Genomic DNA, 12,147 nt, shown 5'->3' with positions numbered 1-12,147 from the left:
GCAATGACACAACTAATTGTCCTACAATTCTGTGTTGTAACATCTCATGGGGTTGCAGTGTTGCTGAGGGGGTCACAAGGCAGCAGTGCAGACGCCAACTGATACCTCTCCCATCTCAAGGAATGTTCTTCCAGCAGTCAGAAGAGCTGACTGAGCTAAACCTCACTAAATCCAGCAGCAGCTCCTTCCAGCTTTGGGGTGGACCTCAGGTGCAGGGTTCTGACATGGCCAGATGTGTTGCACAACTCCAGCTGCAGTGTTACAAGTGCTGTTGGTGCCACACATCTGTCACTGAGCCTCTGGTGTCTGTTCCAGTGTCTCTGCTTTGCAAAGCAGAGATGAAGCCCAGGCCAAGTCACTGGAAGTGCCATCGTTAGATTAGTGAGCTGAGCAGTTGCCAAGGTACGTACGTTGAGCTTCCTAATCGCTTTTCTTTCAGTTGTGACATTTTAGCATATCAAGAACTACTCAGAGACACTTAGACCAAGATAAGCACTAGGAAACATGCACTGTGCAAGAAATACTGTGTTAGCACCCCCACAGTCCCTGTGGTTGAGTAAGTAATGTTTTGGTGGATACAGCAGTGGCTCCAAGTCACCACTCAGCTCAGGCCAAGAATTCCCAAGTGCTTTGTGCCCTCAGCCCCTGCCTGAGGCTGTACACCTCCGGAGCAGATCTAACACTCTCTTGGCAAAATCTTCCTACAATACTATAAGGAAGTTTTTCCTGGCCTGTTACTACAGTGTGAATGAGTACAATCCTGGGAATTTCCCTGGGTTTCCCTAGAGTAGCCCCCAGGGGCAACACCGCTGTCCTGCTGCCCTGAGTGGCCAGGGGTTGCTGAGACAGACCAGAAAGGTGGCTCACCAGGTGTGACACAGCCTGAGCCAGCAGCACAGACATGGGGGATTAGCTTTTGGAAAAGCAAGAAGTGACCTACTTCATCTGCAGGAAGGTGTAGGGTGCTACAACACAGTGCCAGGGACATCCCACAGGTTCAGCCATGGAAGTCACCAGCCATTAGGGCCAGGCAGCAAGAACATGAGGCAAGAGGGCTTCTGCTCTGCACAGATGCAGTACAGCATCCTTTGTGCCTTCCCCATTTGTCCCAAAAGCAGCTAAGCCCATCCACACTGGTGCCAGAAGGCATCCCCCATCCCTGACAAAAGGCTGACAACATGGGATGCTTCATTAGATGCCATTTTAAATTTTCCCTTTGGTAGCCTCTATCCATCTGTGGTGGAGTCCTTATCTGCTCATTTTATCAAGAAATTTCTCTAGTTAATTTGTTTCTTTTTTGGTGGAGGGGAGGCTGGTGACACTGTGAGCCTGTCACCCTGAAGGTCTCAAAGTAAAGTTGACGTAACCAGAGAAGGGTGGTAGATATTTTCCTAAAAATTAGAGTTCACCTAGTTTCTCTCTAATTAATTTCTTTTTTTTTTTTCAGAGAATCATAAGTTTTGGTCATGAGTGAGGTAGCAAGGAACATGCTGCTGACTCTGCTACCAGTATGAGAAAATGTGTCAGTATTGTATTTTAATTTGGTGACCAAGAGGTCAAATGAAATGGTTTACAAAATGCTCAGCTGCTTGTCTTGGAGTAAACATGCCCTCTGCTGTTTAGGTGAAGCACCGACCTTGTTACAGAGGGCTTGGTTTGCAGACTCTTCTTATGCTTTGGGGGAAAAGTAATATTCTCGCTCCTGGTTTTGATATGTTCCCTTAAAATGGGATTGAAACATGGCACTGGAAAAATCTGGGCAGCTGCTGGGCCCTTGTGTGCACTGCTGTGTCTGGGCTGGGTGTAATCCCTCCAAGGAAGTGGGGTAGGCATGGCAAGAACCCCCCTGCACTGGAGAAACAAACCTGGCCAAGGTGAGAACCCTCTCAGGCAGCCGAGCTGTGTTTGTAGAGCGTTTTGGGACTGGCCACTGGTGTGGCAGGATGGCTTCTCCCTCCCACCAGATAAAGCATGTGTGCACATGTGAAAGATAAGATTATGCTAAGAATTAGGGCACCTAGAGTTGCTTTGCAAGTGAGTTTTGCAGCTCCTGATGCAGATGCCTTTCTATCTTTACAATATAAGCTTAACAGACCAGGAAAAATACTGCAAAATACTGAGTTTCTGGAGAAGCACCCATGCTACTTTTCTAAAGCTTGACTGTTAAGTCACACGTAATTGACCTAGATGTAAGTCACTTAGATCCCTGCAGGTCCTGCCTTATGTGCCTTTCTTGGTCTGAGCCCTGAAACAGCACAGGCTGGAAGAGGGAGAAGCAAGATGTATTTCTGGCTTTTTATTGAATATCCCTGACCTGTCCTCCCATTCCTTTATCTCATCCCCCTCCCTCCAGCTGCCTGGCTTTGCCTGGTCAGTGTTAGACCCCGCATTATTTGAGCAGAGACCATTTCATGTTCTGCCTTTTGTTACTTTGGGTAGGATTTCCATTTTCAGCTGTCACTGTATGGGAAAAAAACTCTCCTGGCCACAGAGGGGAGAAATTCTAACCTGCTCTGGGCCATGCAACAGGTATTTCATCCAATTTAAAAAAAAAATCTACCTCATCTCAATTAAAATTATGTTTCCAGGAAAAGAAGTACATCTGTGTTTCTTACATACAGTGCAAACTGAGTTTGATCCCCTTAGGGTTTGTGTTTGTATGGTGTGGACTGACACTGAAGATGGAGTGAGAAGTTCTCGTGTTGGTTGGTTCCATCCCCGTGGGTTTGTGCTCTCAGCCAGACTGGCAGCCACACTGGTGCAGGAGGTTTGTGCTGGGATTTCTTCAGGTTGCCCTTGTCAGCATGAGACCCTGGGCCACCTTCCCCTGCTCATGGCCACTCTGGCCACAGGTGCTCAGCTGAGGGCTGGGCTGTGAGATCCTCATTCCAGCTGCAAGTGTATCCATGAGGGGATCCAGCCCTGGCACCCCAGGAGGCTGCGTGGAGAAGCAGTACAGGAGCTCCCATCCTCTGAGGGCAGTGAGGACACACTCTGGAGCTCCCCTTCTCCACCCCTGGGGATTACAAACCTATTTGGCAAATGAAGAAATTGTCTCCAAAGGTGTTGCACTTCATCTAGAAGGACTCTATGGAGGCTCTCATCTCCTGCCATAGCCCTGGAACCTGGCCAGCCTGCAGGGAGAGGCAGCAGAGCCCCAGGGCCTGGGAGCAGATGTTTGAACCACCGAGCCAGCCCCTGGATGCAGATCTGCCTGTGAACCTTTGCTTTCCCATTTCTGCCCTTCTCACCCCATCATTTGACACCCTCCTTCAAAGCAGAAGAAATCCTATTCCCTAATAAGGTGCTGTATTAAATCACTTAAATGTTCTCATGCAGCCAGACTTTTTTTTTTGACAAAGCTTACAGCAGGCTAAAGCTGTGCTGTGGGTGTGGGGGTGTTATTAGGTACCATTTGATTAATTAACAGATGAAGTTTTGGGAAAGAAAATGTAAATTTTGCCCACAGACTTTTCCAATAGTATGTTGCAGAGGTAATTTTCTTTCTCCTATTCCCATGAAAAAAAAAAAATTGGTAAGGCAATTATTATAAATTATTGTACCTTGGAAGTCACTAGAAATGTAGAATTATTTATTTCTAGGGATATCTATTACATTCATCATTGTAGTTGCATGTCCTAATGAATCCTTTAGAGCAATAAAATTAATATAAAGTGTTAACTAGCGTTTCTTTCTCCTGATCTCTAATCCAACAGGGATGGAGATCAGTGAATAATAAGGGAATTTAGTGCATGCTGCAGGGAAGGAAGGGGAGAGCTTTGAAGAATGGATATTTCAGTTAAGCCAAACACCACAAAAATGAAGATGTATGTGCAAATGAGCTGATGCCTGGGGTTACTCAGCTGAAAAGTAGATGGTGTCTCTGAGTGAAAGTGGCAAGCAATGGTTATCCACAAAACAGCTTTTTCTTCCTTTGCTGTGTTGTGTGAGAGATACAACTTAATCACCAAGATCCATCTCTCTTTTTTTCACATGCACAGACAGGACAGAGTGTTTTCCACCCAGTACTCCATTGTGCCACAATTCCTTCCTGTCTGCAGGGTCCAGGGGGCTGTGTGTGAGTCCTGGAGCTGCTCCCCAAACCCATGGGCTGGCAGGTCCATGTGCTGGTGGCACTGGCCAGCTGCACCCTTCAGAGGGACTTTGTGCTTTCCACGTTCTGCCTGGTTCCTGTGGGCTTTGTGGTGGTGGCAGGGGAAAGCAGACCCTGAGGTGTCAGTGCTGCTACCAGAGCTTTGCCTGGGGCTGCAAAGAAATGCTGTGAAACCAAAATGAACCTGAATGTGCCCAAATGCCTCCTTGAATTGCACCCTGAGCCATCGACCTTGGAAAACTATATATAAAGCCAAAACGTAAATACAAATCTTGAAGATGCATCTACTTTGTTTTGAAGGGTTATTGTTTCTGTTTTGTGGCCTGGTTTCTGAGCCTCTGCAAAAACCTCCTATCAGGTTTGGCAGGCCATGAATTAGGTCACTGCCTCATTGACATCTTCCAAAATAGCTCTGAAATAAATAGCAACAGAAATATTTAAGGTGAGATAAACCACATTGGTGTTTATGGTTGAACATGAAATGGCTTGAACATTAAATTATTAGATTAAATTTGAATAACAAGTCCTTATGAGATTACTAAAACAGTTAATGAGGCTAAAACCTCTATACTATTGTACACCACAATGTAGTTAGGATCGATTCTATAAGAACTAAGTGGCATTGTCTTTGTTTTTTCCACCTTTGCTTCCAGTGTTACACTGGCACATAGAGACCACAGATTAACAGTAGCTTTTCAAGTTTTTGCTAACTTGGTCAATTAACAAGTTAGATAAAATAGCTCCTAGTTATCCATACCTAGTATCAAGCTGGAAAGTTTCCAGCAGTCCAATGAAATGAGTGAATTTTCAGTCATGTTAATAGACCAAGAATTGTTGCAGGACTGATTCTTGACAGTGGGCAAAATGAAATATTTATTGTTTAGTGCTTTACCTTTTTTCTCCTGAAGCTGAGCACAAGTTAAAAGACATTTCCCCAGACCTAGTTAGTGGCCAGAGTGCTGGTGACATGCCCCAGGTGTGTGGTGACTGCAGCTGCTGTGTGACACAGGTCTGGAGCCAGGCACAGGGGGTGCACAGACAGCTCTGGGAAGAGTTAATGGCTTCATCATTATCACAGAGACAAAGAGGAATTATGTCCACCCTCCTCAGCCTTGGTGCAGTGCCTGTTACCTTTGATGCTTTTTCAAGGTTCAAGAACCACAACTTTCATTTACTTTCCCATGTGTGTTATCTCTAGAGCTTGCTGCACCTGCTGGTTGTTAAAAGGTGCTTGTTACCACTGCAGCACTTCTGCAGTTCTGGTCAGAGTCACCATGGTACCTTGTGAAAACAGATGCCTCTTTGTCACTGCCTAAGAAATAAATGCTTGTATCTCTTTGTATTTTTCAGATAATCAACCCCAATTTCATCCAAGAAGGTGAGTTAAGGACAGCTGTGCTGCAGTTGGGATTTACTCTGGTGCCACAGCACGCTCTGCACCTTGCAGCATTTGCAGCAAAGGCAGCTCTCTGCTGCTCAGTCCCCAGGCAAAGCAGGCTTCTTGCTAGCTGCTGGGCTCAGACAGCCTGGGGCCACAGGCCAGGCTGAACCCCCCAAACCTGCCATCTCAAAATCTCATCCACCTGCCAGAGCACAGAGCTGGGGGATGAACGCTCCTCTCTGCCTCATCCTCTGAGCTGTAGACAGCTGGCTTTTACTGGAGGGCAGTTTCAATGACATAATCCCAGGGCTCCCAGCTGTTTGGGACCCAGATCCCATAGTTCATCCTATGATGTATTCTTTAGCCTTGTATGACTCTAGACGTCCTCACCTGAAGATTTTAAGAGGTGTTGTGTGTGTGTCCCCGTATTTTTTTTACAGTGGCTCCAGAGTTTCTTGTGCCATTAGTGGACATCACCTGCCTGCTTGGGGACACAGTGATGCTGCAGTGCAAAGTCTGTGGGCGACCCAAACCAACTATAACCTGGAAAGGACCAGACCAAAACATCCTTGACAATGACAACAGCACGGCCACTTACACAGTGTCATCCTGGTAAGGTCCTGCCTGTGGATCCCAACATAGCTGGTCCTGATGGTCGTGTTACCCTCAAATATGGCACCAGCCTGGCTACAAGACTCATTAGGATGCAAGACTCATTAGGTGTGGTGAACATTGGCTGGAAAGGATCAGACTTTAAGGCTGGGGCTGTATTTGTTTCCCAAGCTGATGTAGGTTATATCCACAAAGTTGACTTCTTGAGCCAGCTGCAAGCCAGAAGCCAGAATGTTTACAACCCATTAGTTTGGCTAGTATTGCCTCTGCTGGGGCTTCTCTGCTTGAGTTTGGTGCCTTGATCTCCTTTGGGAGTCAAGCAGAGCAAGCCCTCACCAGCTTGCAATACCCCTATCACTGGGTTTTCTCATCTTACTGGCAGTGGTGGGGTTGCAGTTTTCCTGAGCCTTTCCTCAGCTATTCCTAAAAAAGCGCAGATGTGCTCTGGGAAGGCTACATCTGGCTGTGCTTGGACAGAAAGATGCTTGTCATGATGTTCCTGGCTTGGCTAGCAGAGAGGAAAACTATCTTTACAACGAGCGCTGGGAAGATTCAAAAAGATCTGGAGTTGAATTCAGGTCAGGTAACAGCCTGCTGCTGGATGCTCATCTGCAGCTTATATAAGAAATTTGGGCCAAACTGCAGTGGAAATCTCCAGGAGGCAATCTTTCATTTGAACTTTTCAGCACTTCTGGCTCAGGCTGAAATGAATCCAGGGAGTACAAAGTCAGTGAAAGTAAAAAAATAACAGTAAGAGAGAAGGGATTTTACATGTTTAATAAAAAAAAACCCTTACATCTGATCAAGAGCTTCCTTCAGAGACCATTGGCTTGTGCAGTTTCCCCAGAGCATCCAAAATTGTCTGTAGCTATTGTTTAGTAGATCTCCTGGTGCCTTATCTTCAGCCTCTGTCTGGGCTTGGGATGGGGGGATATTTCCATACAGGATTCTGGTTTTCATCACAGTCCTCTTCCTGCTGGCTTCCTGTGCACTATCAGCACTTGTATTGTCTTGTTACTCAAATAATCTTTCCAGTGAAGACACTGCCTGCCAAGCAGAGGCCCAGCAGATCAGTGGCTCTTACAAATCTTGCTGGCACGAGTATGTGGATTTCAGGGAGAGGGGATATTTCTGTCCTGTTTTAAACCAGCACAGTCAGACCAGCAAAAGCTGCAGAGTCCAGACAGTTATCCCAGCAACCGTCTCCTTCTGCAGTACCTAACAGATTAAGCATTCAAGAACTAGCCTAGTTTTGCCATCAAGGGAACTTATTGTTGGCTCTAAGCTGGGTCTCCAGTACAGCTAAAACAGTTACGCAAGCAAAATCCTTTCATTCAGGCCAGCTCCCTCAAATTTCATATTGGAGACTGAAGTGTGCAAATAGCAGTGACTATGAACAGACCTGCTATAAATTCATGAGACTGCACAGAGCTGTTTATTTTCTCAGACTGGCCCGAAGACTGAGTGTGTCTCACAAACTCAGTGCTGTTCTCTTTATCCCTGGCTGCTATGAGATGTCCAGTCTTCCAACTGGGGCCCTGGCAGCAGCATCAGATCAATGGCACATGCTCCAGGGGTCTGAAGCTCCTTGGAAATGTCACCCTGTGCTGTGTGACTGCTTCCTGCATCCATGGGAATCCCAGTTTGTCTGGTGTGTGTTGGACTTCGCTGCAGAGCCACAGCAGCTTACCATGTCCTATGACAGGAAAGATCTTCATGGGTAAATCTTTCCAGATATATCAAGTCTAAGCATCCAGCTCTGGACAGGCACTGTTTAACTCCTTGACTGCTTGCTGCTTGACTGGTCCTTCACATCTCTTCCTAGACCACAACAGACATGAGGATTTGCCTGGCAAGGCAATTTTGACCAAAGGTTTGCTCAAAGGTTTCATTAACAGCCAAACCCTGACATAAGAAGGGGTTATACTTGGGCATCAAATTACTGGAGGGATGTTCCTTCAAATGAATTAACAGGACTTGTGTGCACGTCTGTTTGCAATGAAGCAGGACAAGAACTATATAAAAACCATTAGCCAGTGAAGCAGTGTTTTATAACTTAGGCTTCCTGCATCCACAGTGACTCAGGAGAGCTCACCTTGAAGATCTGCAACCTGATGCCTCAGGACAGCGGCATCTACACTTGTGTGGCAACCAATGAACACGGAACCGCATCAACCTCTGCAACTGTCAAAGTCCAAGGTAGCACATCTGACCTTAACACATGGGATTTTCCCTCTGTGTGGTCCCTTGGGGGCTGGGAGCACACAGGAACAGCCCATGCAGAGGCAGCCAGATGTGGATCTGTGCCAGGTGAATTGAGATGTTAAAGTCATACAACCATTCCTCAGCCACAACTCCCACTGATGGCTGAAGGCTTTGCATACTCCCTGTGCTTGATTAAATCATCTGACCATAAACATCACATTTGGGAAATGAAAATGTACTGGCACAGGTTCAGCTCCTGCATCCTGCTCCTCGTGCTGCTTCCCAGGAGCTCAGTAAGGTCAACCAGGGGAAGCTCAGCTCCCTCAGGCAGCCAAGTCCCTGGGGGAATGATGCCCCAGCTGACTGCAGGGAGCTCTGGGGTTCAGAATCTCCCTGGAGCAGGAGGAACCGGAATCCAGACACTGATGTTCTGCCTTCCCTTTTCTTTAGGGGACAAAGGAGGTGAGAATAAGATTTAGCCTGGGTGAAACTGTTCTTCAGGGATTCAACTTGGTGACATGTCTCCAAGCTTGAATTCTCAGCACTGTAATTAGTGACCTATCTAACTGGAATGAATATGAAATAATGAGTTGATGGTCATTGCCTCCAGCTCTGAGAAGGGATTTGTTAGCACTAGAGGTGAGGTGCTGTGTTGAAGGGGATGGTCCAGAGATGACTGTCTAACTGGAGAGTTACAAATGCAGCAATGTCATGAGCATTTAAAAGTTAATTTATTTGGTCTCACAAAACACCCTAGAGATCCAATTTCTTCAATTTATCCAAGCAAGTCAGTGGCTGCATTAACTACTCCTGTGCTGAAAGGAGCCCTAGGCAAAGCACAGAAGGATTACTGGTTGTTTGTCAATCTGCTCCCAAGCACATAAAGCACCCTAGACACAGTAGAATTCTGAACGCCTTGCTTGTGTCCCTTTTGGGCATTCAATGGTAGCTGGCTTACTTGAGCCCCTCTACAAGGTGCAGCTGTCCTGTAGTGACCTGGTGTACCAGTTACACCTGATCTTCAGAATAAAGCACTAGCACTTACTGATGTGATGCTGGATTTGGTAATGTTTCCTCTTCCCAAGGTGTGCCAGCTGCCCCAAACCGCCCCATTGCTCAGGAGAGAAGCTGCACCTCCGTGATCCTGCGCTGGTTACCCCCAACCAGTACAGGCAATTGCACCATTTCAGGCTACACTGTGGAGTACAGAGAAGAAGGTAAGTGGTGTGAGCTGTGCTTGCTGGCTGTGAGAGTGAGAACAAGGTAAGTTTCCTTTATGACACAACAGGTCCCAAAAGCATTCTTGTCACCATTGGTGTGCCACTAATTGTAGCTTACAGATCTCAAAGTCTAAGGCACAAAGAAGCCCTTCTATCATCTAGCCCAGCCTCTCATATATTAGAGACCTTTCTGTTTCTTCTGGTCACTTAGGACAAATAAAGTGTGCTAAGCCCAAACATATCCATCACTAAGGCATCTTTTTGTCATTTGCATTTTTCCACCATCCTTTCTGGTGGGTGCTTCCCAGAAATGCAAAACCAAATCAAGCCTCATTATTTTTTTGATCTGGATAAAGTTGCAGATCCCTGCATACTTTTCAAGCTCAGCTCTGAAATCCATTTTTTCTTAAATCCAACCATCCATTTCCCCTGAATAATTAGGTAGATATTAAATGCACTGTTTTTCCAATATTCACAGGCATGTGCTCTTGAACAGGGCATTTGAAATTATTCACATCCCTTTTTGCATCCTTCCTGCAAAGGTGTGAGGGTCCCTGGGCAGTAAACCTTGTCTTAGGTATATGGCCTCTGTTTTTTTCCCCTTTATCCTTCAAAAAATCCTACCCCATTTTATTAAGTGTGCAAACCTAATCACTCCATCATATTAATGCCTTCTCCTATATATTCTCAGGAGATGCTGGAGCCTGGCAGATGCTCAGAATATTTTATCTTGACCCTCACTGGGCCATCAGTGATTGGCATTTTTGTAAAAGAATAAAAGCTCCTTTATTAAGAACAACCACCAAAATAAACATAAAAGACCTCCAGCAGTGCTTTCAGTATTCCTCCCACTTCAAAGGTAAAACTGACTCCTGTAAAACCAGCCATGACCTTGTGAAACCTGGAAATCAGAATCTGTCCACAGGACACACAAAATAATTGGGTCATGTTAAATCGCATAGGGGTAAAATGCTCTGAACTTACTAAAATAAGATGAAATTTTATGTATTCCTGAAGAAATCTCCATCTGTGTCAGGGTTCTGTGTTCCAGGGGTTCTTTTCTGTTCTCTGATCCTGTAAAGATGAGTAAGTACTGGTCCTTTGGTTGCCACAGGTTAGGCAGTGGCTGGGTTTGATAGAAACAGAGTCACACATTTCTTTGCTGCAGTTGTGCTCACCTGCAAGCTGCCTGTGTTAAGTGTCAGGAAGCTGGTTCTCCTCCTGCAGCTGCAGCTTTCACTGCAGCCACCACATCTTCATCTGCAAAAGCATTTGGATTGCACTGACGCCCTGTCTCAGTTTTATGTCCCTTGCCCATGGTTTTGGGGTTTTTTGCAGTATTTCTGCTACTGTTTCTTTCACAACAGAGCTGTCATCAAACCAGCCCTCCCTTTCTGTTTTATCACACTGCCCTTAGACATCACTTGTAGTTCACATCCACAGCCACAGCCCACTACAGTGGAGAAATCGGCTTGTCCCTGGGCTGAGCTTTTTCCATCATTATCCTGAGTCTACTGAGGGGCATTTTCTTCTTTTCTCATTTAGCCAGGTGGGAAGGTGGCTGCAACACAAAATAGTTTCTTGTGATCCATTTCTGGTTTAACAGTCTGCTGTAAAACACTGCCTCTTAAAAACCCTGTAGATTTTACCCTGCCAGGGTACTACCTAATTTGGGCAGAGAAATCCGCAGCCCTGAGCCTTTCCCTTAAGCTCCCCTTCTCACCCTCTGTCCAACAGGCTCCCAGGTCTGGCAGCAGTCAGTGGCCTCAACTTTGGACACATACCTCGTCATTGAGGACCTGTCCCCAGGCTGCCAGTACCAGTTCCGAGTGAGTGCCAGCAACCCCTGGGGGATCAGCCTGCCCAGCGACCCGTCCGAGTTCGTGAGGCTCCCGGAGTACGGTGAGAGGGCACTGCAGGGAGGGACTGCTGCACACACCAATCCACCTGTGCTCTGTGTGGTTTGTTTTGATGGGTCCTGATAAAAGCGGGGATCCTGGACCAACTAGGGATGTAACAAAAAGCCTGGAAGATGCTCAGAGCTAGCTCTTGGCCCCTGAAAGGATTTTTGTGTCTTTACCTCCATCAAGGCTCAGAGCCTGCCTCTGTCACAGAGGCTATTGCAGATTCCAAGTAGGTCCCTGATTTCTATCCCAAAAGAATTTCTTGTGTTTATCTCTGCCCAGCAGGCTCCATGTCCTGGCTGGTGTTTGTCCTGACTTTCCAGCAATCTCAGCAACAGCTGCAGCTTCTGCTGTGCAATCCAGCAGAGGGCTGCAATTCCACTTGCTAAATATCCCCCCTTGGGCAATGCAGCTGGAATGGGAGTGTTGTGGTGGAGGCAATTCCCAAGCACTCAGTGCTGCAGGAATTTGGGGCACAGCTCACTCTCAAGTGCTGTGAGCAGAGCTCACTTTTCCCCATGTTTTAGCAGCCCTGGTGTGCAGGTAGGTCTGTGACTGGCTTGGACAGCTGGTGCTGGATGGAGGGAGTGCTCACACAGCATAGCTCAACCCCCTGTCTCTGTGGCCCTTTTCAGCACAAAACTGCAAGGACAGTTTTGTGTCCCCCTTATCCATACCTTCCCCTGGGGAGCTCTGGCATTTAGTGGTCCA

At 46.6% G+C, this 12,147-nt stretch overlaps 1 protein-coding gene across 8 annotated transcripts in view; it reads left to right on the top strand.

The window, feature by feature from the left end:
- KALRN (kalirin RhoGEF kinase) overlaps positions 1–12,147 on the top strand; it is a 467,424-nt gene that overhangs the window by 449,854 nt on the left and 5,423 nt on the right. For all 8 annotated transcript variants that reach the window (XM_030277125.4, XM_030277127.4, XM_030277129.4 and 5 more), the window contains 5 exons: positions 5,465–5,492; positions 5,936–6,107; positions 8,185–8,306; positions 9,398–9,529; positions 11,270–11,434. In XM_030277125.4, coding sequence (XP_030132985.4) covers positions 5,465–5,492; positions 5,936–6,107; positions 8,185–8,306; positions 9,398–9,529; positions 11,270–11,434 — 619 coding nt within the window. The remainder of the gene's footprint in view (positions 1–5,464; positions 5,493–5,935; positions 6,108–8,184; positions 8,307–9,397; positions 9,530–11,269; positions 11,435–12,147) is intronic.

This window comes from Taeniopygia guttata, chromosome 7 (genome assembly GCF_048771995.1).
Source record: "Taeniopygia guttata chromosome 7, bTaeGut7.mat, whole genome shotgun sequence".
Classification (NCBI taxonomy): Eukaryota; Metazoa; Chordata; class Aves; order Passeriformes; family Estrildidae; genus Taeniopygia; species Taeniopygia guttata.
This window is presented reverse-complemented; position numbering and strand designations above follow the sequence as displayed.